Source organism: Eptatretus burgeri, chromosome 2, assembly GCF_056783735.1.
Source record: "Eptatretus burgeri isolate ZD-2024b chromosome 2, Ebu_testis_v1, whole genome shotgun sequence".
NCBI classification, from domain to species: Eukaryota; Metazoa; Chordata; class Myxini; order Myxiniformes; family Myxinidae; genus Eptatretus; species Eptatretus burgeri.
Window position 1 is genome coordinate 22,585,463 of NC_140962.1, and position 16,748 is coordinate 22,602,210.

At 42.5% G+C, this 16,748-nt stretch overlaps 1 protein-coding gene across 4 annotated transcripts in view; it reads left to right on the top strand.

The window, feature by feature from the left end:
• Positions 1-10,610, top strand: part of LOC147031586 (uncharacterized) — a 31,765-nt gene extending 21,155 nt beyond the window's left edge. For 3 of the 4 annotated variants that reach the window (XM_085865610.1, XM_085865596.1, XM_085865605.1), the window contains one exon: positions 6,045-10,610. In XM_085865610.1, coding sequence (XP_085721736.1) covers positions 6,109-8,259 — 2,151 coding nt within the window. In that variant the 5' untranslated portion in view covers positions 6,045-6,108 and the 3' untranslated portion in view covers positions 8,260-10,610. Of the gene's footprint in view, positions 1-3,767; positions 3,790-6,044 lie in introns of those variants that run through there. The other variant, XM_085865620.1, reaches the window with a different exon arrangement.
• Positions 10,611-16,748: the final 6,138 nt, after the last annotated feature.

A 16,748-nucleotide genomic window follows, 5' to 3' on the forward strand; every position in this document is an offset into this window, starting at 1 on the left:
TTATTGCATTCCAGACATTTGCACAGATCTGTGCAGGGTATCTTACTTTTAACGCACTCGCACTGTCTTGTATTACATTGTCTGTAGCTGGTGGCAGAGTGCCCCTGATGATGAGCCCTCTATATTCCATCTCACAGCCATGCTGGGTTGGGCTTGGTATGTTCACAAAGTGCTGGAGGGCTCTCCTATGAATTGCAGCTTGATCGTTTGCTCTGCTGATGTGCTGCTTTAAGTGAGTCTTGATTTGGTGGCAGTGAGCTTTCTAATTTACACTCCATCCTGAACATGTTGTACCTCAGCACATTGACATCATCTATCCATCCATTGCGTACCAGTGTACAAACTGTTCAAGTTGTTGATTCAATTGTGGGGACACGTCAAAGGATTGCCACAAGTCTTTGAACATGTTTTGACAGTTCTCCTCAGACAGCATCAACTTGAGTTTCTTTGTCTTCCCATTGCCACAGAAGGCACTGACAGTCACAGCCAGTGACACAATGTGGTCCGATCAAAGCTTCTGATGCAGCATCACCAAAATGATCGTGTATTGCAGGGATATCAGTTGTTTGAGCTCAGTTCCCCATTCCAGTGTGAAAGAACACTTTGCTATATATCGATAACTGCAAGGCCTGCTGCTATTATGAAGACGTCTGCATCCAGACTTCTTATAATGACAGGACTATTTCAAAGGGCAGAGAAGCTCCTTGTAAACCAACAGCCATCCATATCTAGTGCCCAACTGTGTCTGCGGATGTCCTCCTGCAGTTGGGTGACTTTTTTGAGGAGGTTGGTGGCAGGATTTGCACTCCGGCCACCATAAGACCCTTCACTCCACAAGAAAAACGCAAAGAAAATTGAAAAGCCACTCCATGGGAGTACCTCCTTTGCAGCTGCCTTCCGCAGGGGAGTTCACCGGATGACAGTGTTGAGGCAAAGCCTTCGGAACCTCCACTCTTTGAGAGGAGGAAAACCACGGGGAAACATTCCCGGGTCAGATTGCGGTCGTGTGTGTCGGGGTGGTGCTGAGGTGTCGTCCACCAGATGGCGGTCTTCTTGCGTTAACCTGAGGCGGTCCCTTCAAGTGGGTGCCTGGAATTTCCTATCCCCCGAAGAGGATGATCACCTGTCTCTGTTACCATCTGAGCTCAAGCGTTTGAACATTGGTATTGCACCATGCTCTGAGGTTCTGAGACCGAATAGTGGTGAGATCATGGCCGATGGTTACAGCTACTATTGGTCTGGTCGCTCTGCTGGTTACCATGCCCAATGAGTTGCTGTAACTGTTTCCAATAAGCTGACTCTAATGACAATTGAGGCAACACCAGTCAACGAGTGGATTATGAGACTAAGGATTCGTCACTCCTTGGGTGTCATTTCCCTGGTCTCTATATGCTCCTGAGGCTGAGGCGAGTGATTTCACTGTGAAGGACGCATTCCATGCCACGCTCGAGTCTGTGGTTGATCAGTGTCCCAGTCGAGATACTTTTCTTGTCTTGGGGATTTCAATGCATCAACTGGAACTGATGGGGATGATTATGAGACATACTGTCTGTTGATCCCCATGGGTCTGGAACTGTAAACTAGAATAGCATGAAGTTCCTTGACTTTGCAAGAAATCATGGACTGAGGGTAGCTGGTTCATGGTTTCAGCACCCACAGGCTCATCGCTGGACTTGGAATTCCAACGCTGGTGGTGTGGCAAAGGAGATTGACCAAGTGCTCGTTGGTGGTCGCTGGAGAATGACCCAGAACTGCAGGATCTACCGGAGTGCTCAGTTCCTCAATACTGACCACAGGCTTGTGGTAGCAACTCTGAAGTTGCAGCTTAACTCTGGGAGAATGATACCATCCCAGCCCTGGCTGGATGTTGGCAACCTCAAGGATGAGAGGGTAGCTGAGGAGTTTGTGAACAGGCTGAGTAGTGACTTGGGGGTTCTTGGTCATTTGGGAAATGCTGAAGAGTTGTGGAGTCCTTGATGTTGCTGGTGGATGTCTTGGAACTTACTGTAGGGCAAAGAATCATTTTTGTGTCTCAAGGGACACTGGATACCATTGACCAGAGTCACAATGCCAGGTTTAACAGCCTATGTTGATCTCTGTAAAGCCTTTGAGTCAGTGAATCTGGATGCCCTCCGGAGGATTCTTGATCTTCGTGGGGTCTCACCAAAACTGATCAATCTGATGCCTGAACTATACTCTGGTAGTGCTGTGAGATGTGGTGATACCATCTCTGACTTATTTCCAGTTGTTACTGGAGTTTGTCAGGGGTGTGTACTGGGCAACACATTTTTCAGAGCTTGTATGGACTGGATTCTGGGGAGGATGTCAGAGCGATCAAGCTGCAGTGCATCGTTTGGAAATCTCAAGATCTCTGACCTTGATTTCGCAGATTATGTCAGTTGCCTTTGCCGACACTCTGGATATCCTTTTGGGGGCCCTCGAGGTGCTGAATGAGGAGTCAGAACAGCTGGGATTATGTGTTTTCAAGATCAAAACTAAGATCCAGGCTTTCAGTGACATTTTGGATGCTGCCATCTTGTTTGTACTTGCTTTTAGTGAGGATGTTGAGGTCAAGGAGAGATTGACTTACCTTGGCAGTGATATTCATGTCTCTGATGGCTGTGAGTCAGAGGTTAACAGATGTGTGGGTCGGGCCTGGGGAGTCATGGATTCACTGGATTATAGAGTGTGGCGTGTACCGGTACCTGTGCAGGAGGACCAAAGTCCGAGTCTTCAGGTCCTTGGTGCTTCCAGTTTTGCTCTACCGATGTGAGACTTGGACTCTGACCAGGGATCTGAGACAGAGACCTAATTCCTTTGGTACCAGGTCTCTTTGGAGAATCATTGGCTATCTCTGGTCAGCCTGTGTCCAATGAGCGGTTTCTGAGAGAGACTCGGATGAGATTTGTTACCTGCATAGTCCGTGAGCGTCAGCTGCGGCTGTATGGACATGTGGCTCGTTTTCATGACGCTGATACTGCTCACCAGATTCTCTCAGTGAGGGAGCCTCTTGAGTGGAGGAGGCCATTGGACTGACCACATGCCTCATGGTTGCAGCAGGTTGATTGGCATCTCAAGGAGATGGGTATGGACCAGGTGTCTGCCTGGGGGATGGCCAGATGGAAGCCCCAAGCGTACTGGCAGAAAGTGGACGCAGCGACGCACTGTTCGGGCGCATGCTCCCACATCTGACCTGACCTGACCTGACTCTTTACTTCATAGGTTAATTGCTGATTTTTTTTTTTTTTTTTAATTATGATTTATTTCTTTATTTTGCTGCAAAGGCCCAGTGTAGAATGAGTCTGGTGTCAGCTTCTTCATGATCTGCGTTGAGCTCCGACACTTTGTCAACTTCCAACTTTCCAGATACACTGTGGAAAGCATGGCACTATGGTCCATGTGCCAAGTACACCTTGACACTCTTTAACTTCTCAGGGTCAGTATTTGGCCTTCTATCAAACAGGTACTGAACTCGTTCTTTGTTGGTGCTCTTTGTCATTAACTTTTTTGTCCTGTGAAGGAATGACTTGTTCTGTACTGTAGATCTTAATCCTCTGCTTTCCTCCTGCAACTCTCATTCCCCTTTCTACATTTTTTTATGGAGACTGCCGGATAGCGATCTGTGACGAGGTGGATTGAATCAGCGTAGATATTTTTAGCCATGGTTCCTTCCTTATTTCAAATGCAAGCTGCCAAATTACCAAATGTGGGAAGTGCGTCGACCCTACTGCTGAGCAGTGGAATAATCTACGATCCAGATACCCTTTCTTGGAATGGAGTCTATGACTGGTGATGGCTCCACAACAGACTCCATATGTCACATCAGGCTTGCTTTGTTTGTTTTCACAATGCTGCCATTATCATTTGCTGATGCCAAAGGGCTTGTGTTGAGGCTGTATTTCATAAGCTCACTGAGTTCCACCTTTCTGTCCTTGTAAACTATTAGCATTCTGGCAAATAGGCTTCAATCTTGCTTGAGCAGGCCTTTTTTTTTTCTTCTTTTTTCTTTTTTTTTTTTTTACTGTGGATACATTTTTTGTCATGTGGGAGAATGTCTTAAGCTTCTGCTGTTTGATTGTAGAGTGCAGATCAATGGAGCCTTCTTGCGGTCTCTCTGAGACTGAGAATACAATCTCCAAATGTAAATAGTCATTTCTTATCAACAGCCAACAACACAGTCATGATGGTCATCGTACATCTGGACGACGTAATAATTATTGACATACATCCAATGCATCATAATGGCTCCAAACAGAATAGTTGACGTTCATCCAGCTTATTAAATTTCTTCGATTGTGCACACATGCATGACGTACACAACTGGACATGTTTACTGGACTGAGACCAAGTTTGGCTTTAACAATTAAAAAAAAATTAAATTCATATCATCGTAAATTTAGACCAAAATCACGTCTTGACTAGTGTTTGTAGATGACCCAGCACAGACTGATTTTGGATCTTTGTAACATAAATTAATTTAAAATTTAAATCTCATGTATAGAAATATGTCTCAACTGCACAGCACAGATTGAACATTCACCTTCACTTTCTTCATGCTTCTGCTTTTTTTTTTTTTTTTTTTTTTTTCTTCTACTCTGAGAAGTTTTCCGACATGGCAGAATTACTGATAGCATCAGTGGGCAGAGTGGTAGTTGGGTCATTAGAGCTGGTAGTAGTACGAGCCGAAGCAACAACGTGCGGATCTATACTGAAAGACATAGCGGCTTTGGTTAAAATTACAGCTTCTACAGTGCCTGATATCTTTGCTCCATCGAACACAACCATCATTGAATTTTGGCCAACCTGTCTCTTGGAAGTTTATCAGTTCTCCATTCTCATCGGGCAAAACATGCATACATCATAATGGTGGTTCATTTCATTCAAACTCGAGGCTGTCTGAAGTTGAGGAGGTCGAATTCATCGCCATGTTTAGTTAGTTGAATGTGGTGCTTAGAAACAGAAACAGATAAAACATCTGCAGGCCACATTAAACAGTCCTTGTAGAGTGTGTCCTGGGCCCACAATCTGTTCCCCCCCTCCCCCCGCTCCCTCCACCCTAATTACTGCAGGAGTCAAAAATCCTCTTTGGCGTTCATACTCTGACTTGTCTTTTTCCCTTCTTTCCACTTCGCTGCCCCTGACTGCATTGTAGTGTTTCAATCGCTATTTTTTTTTCCAAATTAAACACCAAGGGTGTTGTAGCTATACTGTTAACTGTTCTATGCAAGGCATTCTGGGAAATGGAGTTCTAATACAGTGGGCGTACAATTTTGGGCATTGTTTTAAATATTTTGACACAAAGTGCAAGAAGTATGTGTGGTCAAAACATGATCAATGTTTACATTTGAAGAAGAGGTGGTTTGGCTCGGTGACCTATGGAAATGAACATTTTGAGTGGTCATCCCTTGGTATATATATATATATATATATATATATATATATATATATATATATATATATATATATATATATATATATATATATATATATATAATGTTAAGGCTTGGCAACATTCACATTTGGATTCAGCACCCTCAAATACTCTTACAAGTGAATTTTCATGTGGTTTGAGAGGATGTCCCATGTAAATGCACATTTTCCCATCCCATTGTCTACTATGGCATGCTCGCTGGGTCTACAGTACATCTTTGGGCCCACCTTCTGCACAGGAACTAACTGATTCTGTTGCATTCAATTTGTATGAACCGTTTAGTCTTTCTAATGACGACGAAAACGTTTGCAAAGCCATGTGCCCATTGCACGCTGCCCGCTGCTGCCCCCTTTTGGTTTGTGGTTCACCTTTACTTTTGGGGATATTTGTGTCCATTCTTTATTCTCAAACATGCATTGGGATTACTTTGTGGTGGTAATGGATGTGTTTAAAGGTTTGCATACACATAGATATTCAGAAATATCTTCAAGTCAAAATTTTTTAAAGTGTGGCCAAAGCCTTTTCTCACGTGAGAGAATATTTACATTATGCGACCATTTCCTTGCTCGGATACGTGCAATGCGCAGCAATACTAATTTAACTTTTCTTTTAGCTCTGCCCGTCTCAGGATATAAATGGAGTCAGCAGATTGTATGCCGTGAAAAAGCCACTGCGTAATGGCGGACAGCGATGGCAAAAAAGATGGGTCGTCAGCTGACGAAGCAGAGGAGAACCATCAGATGGAAAATGGAGAGCAATCAAAAGAAGGAGATCAATGTAAAGTTCTGGCCGGAGAGAAAGAAGGCCGCTTCCGTCGGCTTGTCGGCCGCGCAAATCCTGTGTCTGCTTTGGCTTCTCTGCTCGGTCGAGGGAGAGCAGCATGGCGCTCCAAGCAGCGAGGCTTGAGCCGCAGTGCTACAGCAAGTGATGTGGGGCATACGACGAGTGGGTGCACGGGACACCGACGAACAAGGCTTGCAAGTAGTCTGAGTTTTGTGTCAGGCCTATCCGCAGAGCCCGAATGTGTCACAGAGGAAGGTACTGTGTGTGAATTGCCATGTCCCTCACCACCTCATCACCACACTGCTCTGCCTTCTTCATCCACAGAGAGCAAGGGTAAAACACGGCGGGGCTTACGGAAAATATTCGGGCGACGTGGAACAAAAGGAAGCAAGCAAGGCGTAGTGCCCGGTGGTGATGGGGAGATGAGCAAATCATCAGAAATGGAAACTCCAAAGGATGAAAAAGACTGTCCGTACTTAGATGTGTCTCGGACTGACACTGAGATGACTGGCAGTGAAACACCAAGGATCGTTTGCAGTACACTTGTCAGTGAGGTGATTGGAAATGAGCAAGGCAGAGAGAGTGAGACAATGGCAAGTGGAGGTTCGGAAAATGGTTCTGATGGTTTGAGTGAAATTTTTGGTGATGTGGCATCACTCAAGAGCTTTGACTCTGTCACGGGCTGTGGTGAGGGCTTTGCGGAGGGAGACGATGAAGACCAGGATGCTACGGCTACATCTCTTGCTCTAACGCCTTCTCTCCGGGAACCTTGTTTCTTCCCATTCCAGGGTGGAGGTGAGGAAATGGCTGATCCACCAAGCCGTCTTGCTTTCTGCTGGGATGTTTCAGACCTTCCAATGGTGGATGATCCTGATCTCAAGATGTTGCTTAATCCGCCATCTCATACTTGCATCTCACAACCACAGCTGCCTGATCCAGAATCACAACCTGTTGTGCCTTCAGACACAATACCCTCCACCCCACCGATATCTAAGCCTTTAACACCATTTTTAAATACGACACCTTCCATCACTGGACAAATGTTGCTGTCTTCCCACAATGCACTATCTTCCACCATTCCAACATCCAAAATTAGTTCCTTATCAGCAACTTTTGAAACAACACCATCGAGTCGGTATTCTCCACCTATATCTCCGAGCACACTTTCATCAATTGTTGCTTCCCCACCAAATCAGAATCCATCATCAATGCAGCTGAGTGCGCCATTGCCCAATCAGATATTTCCCATGTCGAATCCCATTGCAGTGAAGTCAAATGAAAAGCTTCAACCAACAGTACCCGGCATTGCGCAACACATGGCCGATGATCCACTGTCACCACCAAGTGAACGCCACACAAGTGATGAAGGTTATTATGATTCCACTACACCAGGCTATGATGAAGAATTGACAGGTGCGAGTGCACAGGAACCAAGCCTGGAACTTATTTCACGTGACAGCACAAGTGGTGATGCTCTCTTTGAGCTTTGTTCCTCACCCGTTTCAGAGAGTGATTGTGGACTGGAGGCACAACACAAACCTGAAACCTGGTTGCCTCTACCAAGGTGCCGGGATAGTCGTGGATGCCCCAAGCTTGGAGAAAGCGATCGTAGAGCCGTTTCTGAAGTTTGGGATGAGGTTGAACAACTTCTCTGTGAAAGCTGTCGGCGGGTCATATCTGCTGAGCCCCAGGTGACAGATGGGCCAATTGCATTTGAACAGTGTTGCTCAGATTGCTTCCTCTTACTCCGTGGAGTTTGTGGGGATAGAGTCCATGCACAAGCTGAGGTTCTGGCAGAAATAGCGGCAGCAGAGAGCCACCACATTCCTCCAAATGCAACCTTGCCACATCGAATCCGCCCATCCTTTCTCCCCGTTCCTGTTGGTTCTTCCTATCGTGCCTCATCCTCGCCGGCTTTACTCAGGCCCCACGTTCATCCTTCAGGGACTCATGACTGCTCCTCTGAGGGCCATCAGGAACTAGGACCAGTACAACACGGTAGTAAACGTCAGTCGCTCATGCAAGGGTCATTGATAAGTTTATAGTTCTCTTCATCCATCAGTCTTGACCTCACAAAGGTCTATAACCCATCAAGTCTTTTTTTCTGTCCTGAACCTGTCTTTTTCAGATTGATAGCCAATGCTTTCTAGATTTCAATTACAGCTCCAACCTTAATTCACCGAAACTTATCGTCATCTACAGTTCCCATTCCATCTTTTACATCTGTAACTTCTAACTGTGAATGTATCCGATATTTCTCGTTGATACAGCCATCCATTGTTTCATGAGCTTCTGTGATTAAGTATATAGCACAACACAATATTGGGGTGCTACCCAAACATGTATGAGGATGCTTCAAAGTTCACCTGTTTTTTTTTTTTTGTTTTCATGTACATTACAAAAACAATATTTATACCAGTAATTGACAACAACAACCATCCTTGACCATGTTGTGGAACGTGGGCCGAGGCCCTCAATTTGTTTTTTTTCTTCCAACCTCATTTTTTCACCTTTATTCGCTTTCACATTCATTTTCTCTGCAACTGCTTGAGCGATTGACACGAAACTTTCAGCATTTGAGCAGCTAACTATGGAGAATATTTTAACAACGTTGCATGATGATCGGATGTAAAATATGGCCTGCGTTTCAAAAAAATCAGTTTTCTGTAGGCATGGGTTGCAGGGTGTTTCACGTATTAAGCATATACGGCCTCGGCCAAATTACTTTTCAAGGTATCTTCCATCGTTGGACACACTTGCACCTTTTGAGTAGAAGTTTTCTGAAGCATTTGGTGTAGAATTCTTTTGGACATTAATTAGCCAGTGCAGGACATTGTTCTTCATAGCTGTGGTCTTCAAAAACGTCTGACGTTGGTAGAATAGCTTGGAGGTATCGCACTCTCCTGAGGAATATCTAATCTGAATTCAGTTCCGCCAAAAAACTATAAACTGTCACTCTTTTGTTTCGCAGGCAGGGCGTTGCGACAGTGAGCATGTCGTCCTATCGGGTGGGACGCTTAACTGGAGACTTGTCTGCCAGAATTGGTCGCTGGTGGACATTAAAGATATCATGGTGTCTTTCACAAAGAGCCAGTGATTGTTGCTGGCACCCTGGCCAAAGTCCAAATTCTTAGCGTTTGTCTACAAGAATGCACTCCACCAGTAGTGCAGCTTCGCTCCTAGGATGATGCAGCCAGGTGCTGTGCAGTAACGAATGAATCAAAAACGTCTTGTCCCTAAGTTGCTCTTCTATATGAAGTTGCTTTTGATGTTTTCCTTCACAAAAAAGTTGTAATTATTTCCAATCTTTTTTTTCGCACTTTCTGCCATCTAGATTTTCAGCATTCGAGTTAAATCTGTAAACACATGATTATGGGTATTGGTTACCAAGATTGCAAAGATATTTCCTTAAAAACAATTACTCTTTTCTGCACTTTATCCACCAAAGTCCAGGTGAAATTTGAATCTGATTAATTTATCCACAACAGAATACCAAGCAGTCTCTGGGAAGGGTAGTGTCGATCCACATCGAGGTTGATAAACAATCGATTTTATCAACTCAAAGATAAGTCTGTTTATCTCCATCGCAAAGGAAGAGGAGTATCTGAGGCTTCGAGAGTTTCTGCTCCGACAAAGAGTGAATGCTCGAAGCATCAACCACGCTGTGCTTCCCATGGCATTAAACGTACTCTTGCAAACCTTGATAAAATCTGTCATTTGAAAGCTGCACATCTTGCTTGCCAGTTGAGTGTTGAATGCTGTTAAAGCTATCCAGCTGTACATACATTTTTTTTTTTTTTTGTAAAGGTGAACAATTTTTAGTTCTCATCACAGAACCAGCCAGCTGTCACGGGTCATGTTTTCATCGTGATGACACGATGCAGCCATTTGCGTCTTCGCCGAGACCTTCGTCATTTGAAACCCCAGAGACATTGTAAGAGCATGAAACTGTGCATGCACAATGAAAACCTGAAGGTGAACAGGAGCTTATTTATATTATTGTGTTCCATTTCCATTTGTGGTTGACCAGTTGAAGCCTCATGATGTGAATTCAAGATTTATGATGAACTCGAAGCTGAGTCAAAATGAATGTTTTTGTCTCTACTTACTAGGAAGGTTCAGCTGGTGAGAGGGTAAGAGAGGTGGAAGAAAGAGTTGCTTTCAGAATGATGTGCCAAATACCCCCCCCCCCCAACGAAAAACTGTAGTGTGATTGTGCCAAGCACGGAGCTATTTGTCCAGATGGCTATGATGTCAGCTGTTATCAGTCACCTTGTTGTGTTCATTGCTCTACACGTTGCACAGGGTTCAAATCCAAAATGGATTCTATGTTTGCGCGAGCTATGCCAGTCGTTGTATACTGCAATACAATAAAGCTGTTCGATGTCTGCCTGTCTATCACTCTCATCAATTGTCTATTGTCAAATCACAACTGCATGACAGCCACAAACGTTTGTAGCAGATCTGTCCTACATCACTTTCATGTTCATGGCCAACTCGTTGCCCTGAGAAAATGAAGGTTTGTTTCCTTTTTTTTGTATCAGTTGAGTTCTTCGAATGATATTTCAGCCTCCCTCGATGGTATAGGAGGAGGCTTATACTTGTTGTAGTGTTTGTTTCTATGATTAGTGGCTCAAATTTTTTAATGGTACCTCAGTGTTTCTTAGACCCCCTCAGAACACTAAACCACTATTTGGGTTTTTCTTTTTTCTTCCTTCACTGCCAATTTCCGAGCTGTATCTCCAATTTTCAAAAATTTAAATTTTGCATCAATAATGCGAATACAAAGTAGGCAATGCAGGGTTGACTTAATTTTTTGACCTTGGCCTAATTTTTAAGTTTATGACCCAATTGTAGACCTTTTTAACACTTTCTTTTTTCAACAAAACTCCACCAAGGTTTGCATGATCAGAATGAAATTGCCCTCTCAAGGTAGTCTATAGCAAGGTTAATTTACGTTTAATTTACTCCGTACCTCTCCGGGTTGAAGGTCAAGGTCCTATGTCGGTCTGAAAGAAAATGGCCATCATTGGATCGTGGGCCAAAGGTAAGTCTCCGGTGATCACCAAGGGTAATCTGGGGGAGGCTTACCCTTGGCAATCGCTTTGTGATCACAGAATGATGTTCGCTAGAATGTCCAAAGATTACGGTCTGTAGACTCTAACCGAGTGACAATTTTTGTATGGTCCAAGTTTTGCAGAGCTGCCAACTGTGATGAAACTTCCAATTTGTACATGTGTCATGCTCTCACAAAGTATGTCTCGCATTTAGACGTTTCAGTATTTCGCTCAAAGCATACTACCGCTTTACACATTCACGCCATATATAAAGCCGAACTGCAGATCTACATGACTTGTCTCGGTGTGCAATGGAAATGTCTTTTCTATGAACCCCAAATACGAGCAAGTTTTTCTTTTTTTCTGTATCAAGCACTGCTGACATGGCTAAGAGCCATGTCATCAGTTGGAGCCTCTCAAAGTATTATTTGCAAACGAAAAAGCCACGGGGAACTACAACTAGCAACGTGATGACAACACAAGACTTGCTGGGATTTGTTTGGGGAAAAGTTGACATAATATGTCCCAGATGTAATAGATTTACTATTAACTTGTTGGCCAAGAAATAAGTCTAACTATATTTCTGGTAGAGTAATTAAGCAACTGACCAAGCTCTTACTAGCATAGTTATTCTTCATTATGGATACAAGCTATTTTATCTGTTTTTGTACAAGATGCTTGTTTCGGGCATATTCATTGTGGGCACCATATTTTGACTTTATGGAGTAAATAATAATTAGAGGCCTATACTCTACAGAGCTCTAGGCCATTTCATGACTAGTCAAGAAAGGTTTCTTGGCCAGAACCAATCCCGAATGCATTGTCACTCCGACACAGGATAATTGACTCAAGCTGCATGAATTATTAATTGAAGGGTGCCAGTAATAACTCGCCTACTCTGCAAAAGACACCGGAGAGTTTTTTAACGGCCGCATTGCTGGCAGCCGGGTCATCTGGCTTAACGTCCTTCCGATGGATGGGCACACACATTAATGCCTCGCTCTGCAAGTGAAACACCAGGATGATCGTTTATAGCTATGTTGAGACTTGAACTAATAGACAGCTCAGAAGCGGGCCCATATCCCTCTCGGCTCTCCTGCCAGCCTTGTCAAGGCGTTATACTGGCTGTTTATCGTAATACATGTTTCAGGCGTATTGATTGTGGACGCTAACATTTTAAACTTTTATTTGATATATCGTGTCAAGCAAAAGGTAGACTGCAAAATTTTCAAAATTTCAACTTATTTTAAAGATTTATTTGCAGAAAATGCTATCAACATAAATGTACCTCCTGAAGCTGTGGTCGGGTGCATTTCAGAGATGCTGTGTGTCTGATTGCACTGATTTTGGTGTCCCATTTGCCAGCATTGGCTACTGTTTGATCCCTTGATGTCTTTCGCAGAGAGTGTGACCGGGAGTTCTCACTGGCACTCTGAACAGTTTATATATTTCTGCCCTGACTATCCCTGGGAAGGCAACAGCAATACCACCCAGCATAAGTCTTGCCACAGGAATGTTACGGCAGCATTGAACCTGCCTTCAGGCAAAGCACCACTGATATAGCACTGCAGAGACAGATACAGCATGGAAACTAATGTTGGTGGTTATTTAATAATTCTCATTCTTTAATATCATACTTAACTTTGTCTATCGACACTGAATCCATCTTTGTCTGTATTCATAATAGTGATATATGCTGCACATTGTCGTCGTTTCTTTACGTACTGTTTTAACTTGCAATTTCAACTAGAACAGCACTTTGCAGAGAGCATACCTCCACCGGGCTGAACAGTTTACGTTTTGTATCCCACTGATGGGCCCGGATCCGGACTTGAACCAAAATCTAATCAGCTTCTTCTTGTCACCTACCCAACATGTCCACCAAGTTTCATCCAAATCTGTCCACAACGTTTTGAGATTTCTTGTTCACAGACAGACAGGGGTGAAGGCATATCCTACACCCACCTTCGGTGACGGAGGTAATTGGCTTTCATCTGGGTTTTTGGTTTGGATAATTATTTTCATTGTCGCCTTTCGTCTATCTACTTTTATTTTCCCTTTATCATTTTAACTTTCTTCATCGTCCATCTATCTATAATCTTGTAAATAATTTCAAGTGTTTGTGCGTTTGTAAATCTTTCATTTGTGGTAGAGGTACATGAAGCCACTGTAGGCTGCTATAAATTGTATATTTGGATGTGGGGTCAGGCAGTGCTGCCGCCGGCTCACAAGCAAAAGGTAACCCCCATGAGGTCAAACGCGTCTCGAAACCACCGCCAGAAAAACCTCATCCGGGTGGAATCCCTATATACTATTAGTGACGTTGTGCATTCCGGAAATTTATGGTCACGTGGGTCTGGGTGCCATTTTGTTTCCATTGAAAGCTCATCATTCTTTTTTAAATGACAGAATTCTGTGCCACTGGATGCACCAATCGATCAGCGAAGGTTTTCAAAATGTATTCATTCCCTGGAGATGGCAGAAGGAAAAAAGAAATTGGGGAAAATAATATTAGTAGTCTGCGATGGAAATCGACTTCGGGGTCATTTCTGTACTCTAAGTTGTAGTCCTGTTTGTGTACATGTATATGTGATGCTGTAATCATACTGTAGTTGGCAGTTGCGTATAACTCATAAAAAGGCATAAATCGTCATTGAGACATCTATCGATAATTTATGATATATCAAGAACATCCTGACAAAGTTGCTTATAAGTAAACACCTCACTTGTGGGTCTGTAACATGTTTGTTTATTTATTTGAATATTTATTCCAATAAGTCTAAATGTTCTTGTTAACATTGGTTAACATGTCATGGTCCTTAACATGGATAATTCCAAAATAATTCAGGATCCATTTGCCTTCAGCTTCACCTTGTAGCATCATAGTATATTGTATTGAAAAAAAAACTACAGGAATCGGAAGAAAGGAGGACAACGAGAAGAGAGTAATATGGCGTATTAACAAACTGTGGGAAAAAGGAAACTTTGGAAGATGAAAGATTTAATGAAAATAGAAAAGAACTGGAGGGGGAGCACTCGGGAGAGTGCAAAACCTCCGCCGCCAATACTGCTGGGTCACTCAAGTGAACCTTATATCTTATTCATTAAATATGATGTCAACAATGCTGAGAGTTATAGTTCTTTTCTCCAAAATTTTTTTTTGGGGGGGGGGAGGGGGGTTGTTGGAAATCACTTAAAACGTAAAAATGCAAAAAAAAAAAAATCGAAATTTTGTTGAAAAAAAAAGTTGCAATTTTTTTTTCTCTTAACAATTTTTTGGAGGGGGGTTGGAAATCACTTAGAATATGTAGAAATGCAAAAAAAAAAAAATTTTCTCTATTTTTTGGGGGGGTAACAATTTTTTTTTGGGGGGTTGAAAATCACTTAAAACATGCCGAACTGCAAAAAAAAAAAAAATACCTGTAACAATTTTTTTGGGCGCGCAGAAATCACTCAAAACATGTACAAATGCAAAAAGATTGTTTTTTCTTTTCTCAACAATTTTTTTGGTGGGGTTGGAAATCACTTAAAATATGTAGAAATGCAAAAAAAAAAATTTCTCTTTTGGGGGGGGGTAACAATTTTTTGGGGGGGGGTTGGAAATCACTTAAAACATGCAGAAATGCAAAAAAAAAAATTTTGTCTAACAATTTTGGGGGGGGGGGACCAAGTCCAAAATTTAATGGCATGATCCTTGAACCATACCTAACCCCCCCCCCCCCACCAAGTTTCGTCGAAATCCGTCGAGGAGTTTTTCCGTAATACTGTTCACAAACAAACAAACAGAAAGGGGTGAAACAGTAACCTCCATCCATCTTCGAAGATGGTGGAGGTTAATGAAGAATTACATGCATATGTTTGTCTGTCTGTGAGCAGGATATCTCTAAAATGGTGTGGACGAAACTTGATGGGCAGGTTGGATGTGTGAGAAGGATAAATGGATTAGATTTCATTGAAGTTGATTAGATTTTAATTGTTCTAATTTTTTAGATAGTCAATCTAATTGATTCGATTTTAGTCTGTATCCGGATATTCACCAAAATTTAATCAATTCGTCCTTGTTACACTACCAACCAGTCCACCAAGTTTCGTCCGAATCTGTCCACAACTTTTTGAGATATCGTGCTGTAGTTTTGGCCCTGTGGTGCCATCTCTCAATGGTGAAGAATCGCTTAAAAAAATTCTAGTATCTGGATCCAGATCTTCACCAAAATCGAATCATTTCACCCTTGTCACACACCCAACCCGTCCACCAAATTTTGGCCGAATCCATCAAGAACTTTTCGAGATATCCTGTTCACAGATAAACAGGCAGAGGTGATGACAAGTACTCAAGAGAAAGCAAAAATTGTGAGATTTGTACATGAATATGGTTCAATCATTCGAGCCCAAAGGCATCTTCAGCGTGAAATGCATAAACCAGCGTCTGAAAGGCACTCCATACGAATATGGGTGGATCAGTTTGAGGCTACACGATCTGTCCTGATGGGGAAATCTGCTGGAAGGCCAGGAAAGTCAAATGAAAGGGAAAATGCTGTTACGGAGGCATTTACCAACAGCCCTAGAAAGTCAAATAGGACAGCATCACTCGAGCCAAACATTCCGAAAAGCTTTGTTCATGATATCCTTCATAAATAATTGAGATTTAAATGTTATAAAATGCAAAGAGTTCATACACTTTCAGAAGAAGCTTATGAAACAAGAATAAATATTTGTCTATATATATATATATATATATATATATATATATATATATATATATATATATATATATATATATATATATATATATATATATATATATATATATATATATATATATCGATTGAACGGATCTCAAAAGGTCATGGACGGGTTCGGCTAAAATTTAGTGGACAGGTTGGGTGTGTGACGAGAATTAATTCATTGGATTTTGATGACGATCCGGATCCGGACACTAGAATTTGGAAAGTGATTCTTTACAATTGAGAGATGAGGCTAAAATGGAATGAATGTCCAATGTTTCACAAAGCTGCCTTAGAAGCTCTTGATCGCACCATGTAAGATCTTTGACATAATGACAGAAGAATAGGTGGAGTGACTCTGGTGTTGGCTGAGGATTTTCGACATACGCTGCCAGTCATTCCACATGGAACCAAAGCTGATGAACTGCAGGTTTGCCTCAAAGCCTCATACATTTGCAACAACATTCAGAGACTCAGTCTAATGACCAACATGCGAGAGCTCTCTCACCCCATTCTCCCCTTCACTCTCTCCATCCATCTATCTGTCCCCTCTCTTGGTATTATCGTCCACAAAGCAATGAGTGCTATTTGCTAGTATACAATATTGTACAACAGGATATCTCAAAATGTGGACGGATTCGGATGAAACTTGTTTAATCAGTCTTTGGCTTTTTGCTTTGCTTTGCTTACCTATTGTACTGATTTCTACAACCTCACCTTATTCCCCCCCCCCCGCAGTTCTGTCATTTGTCT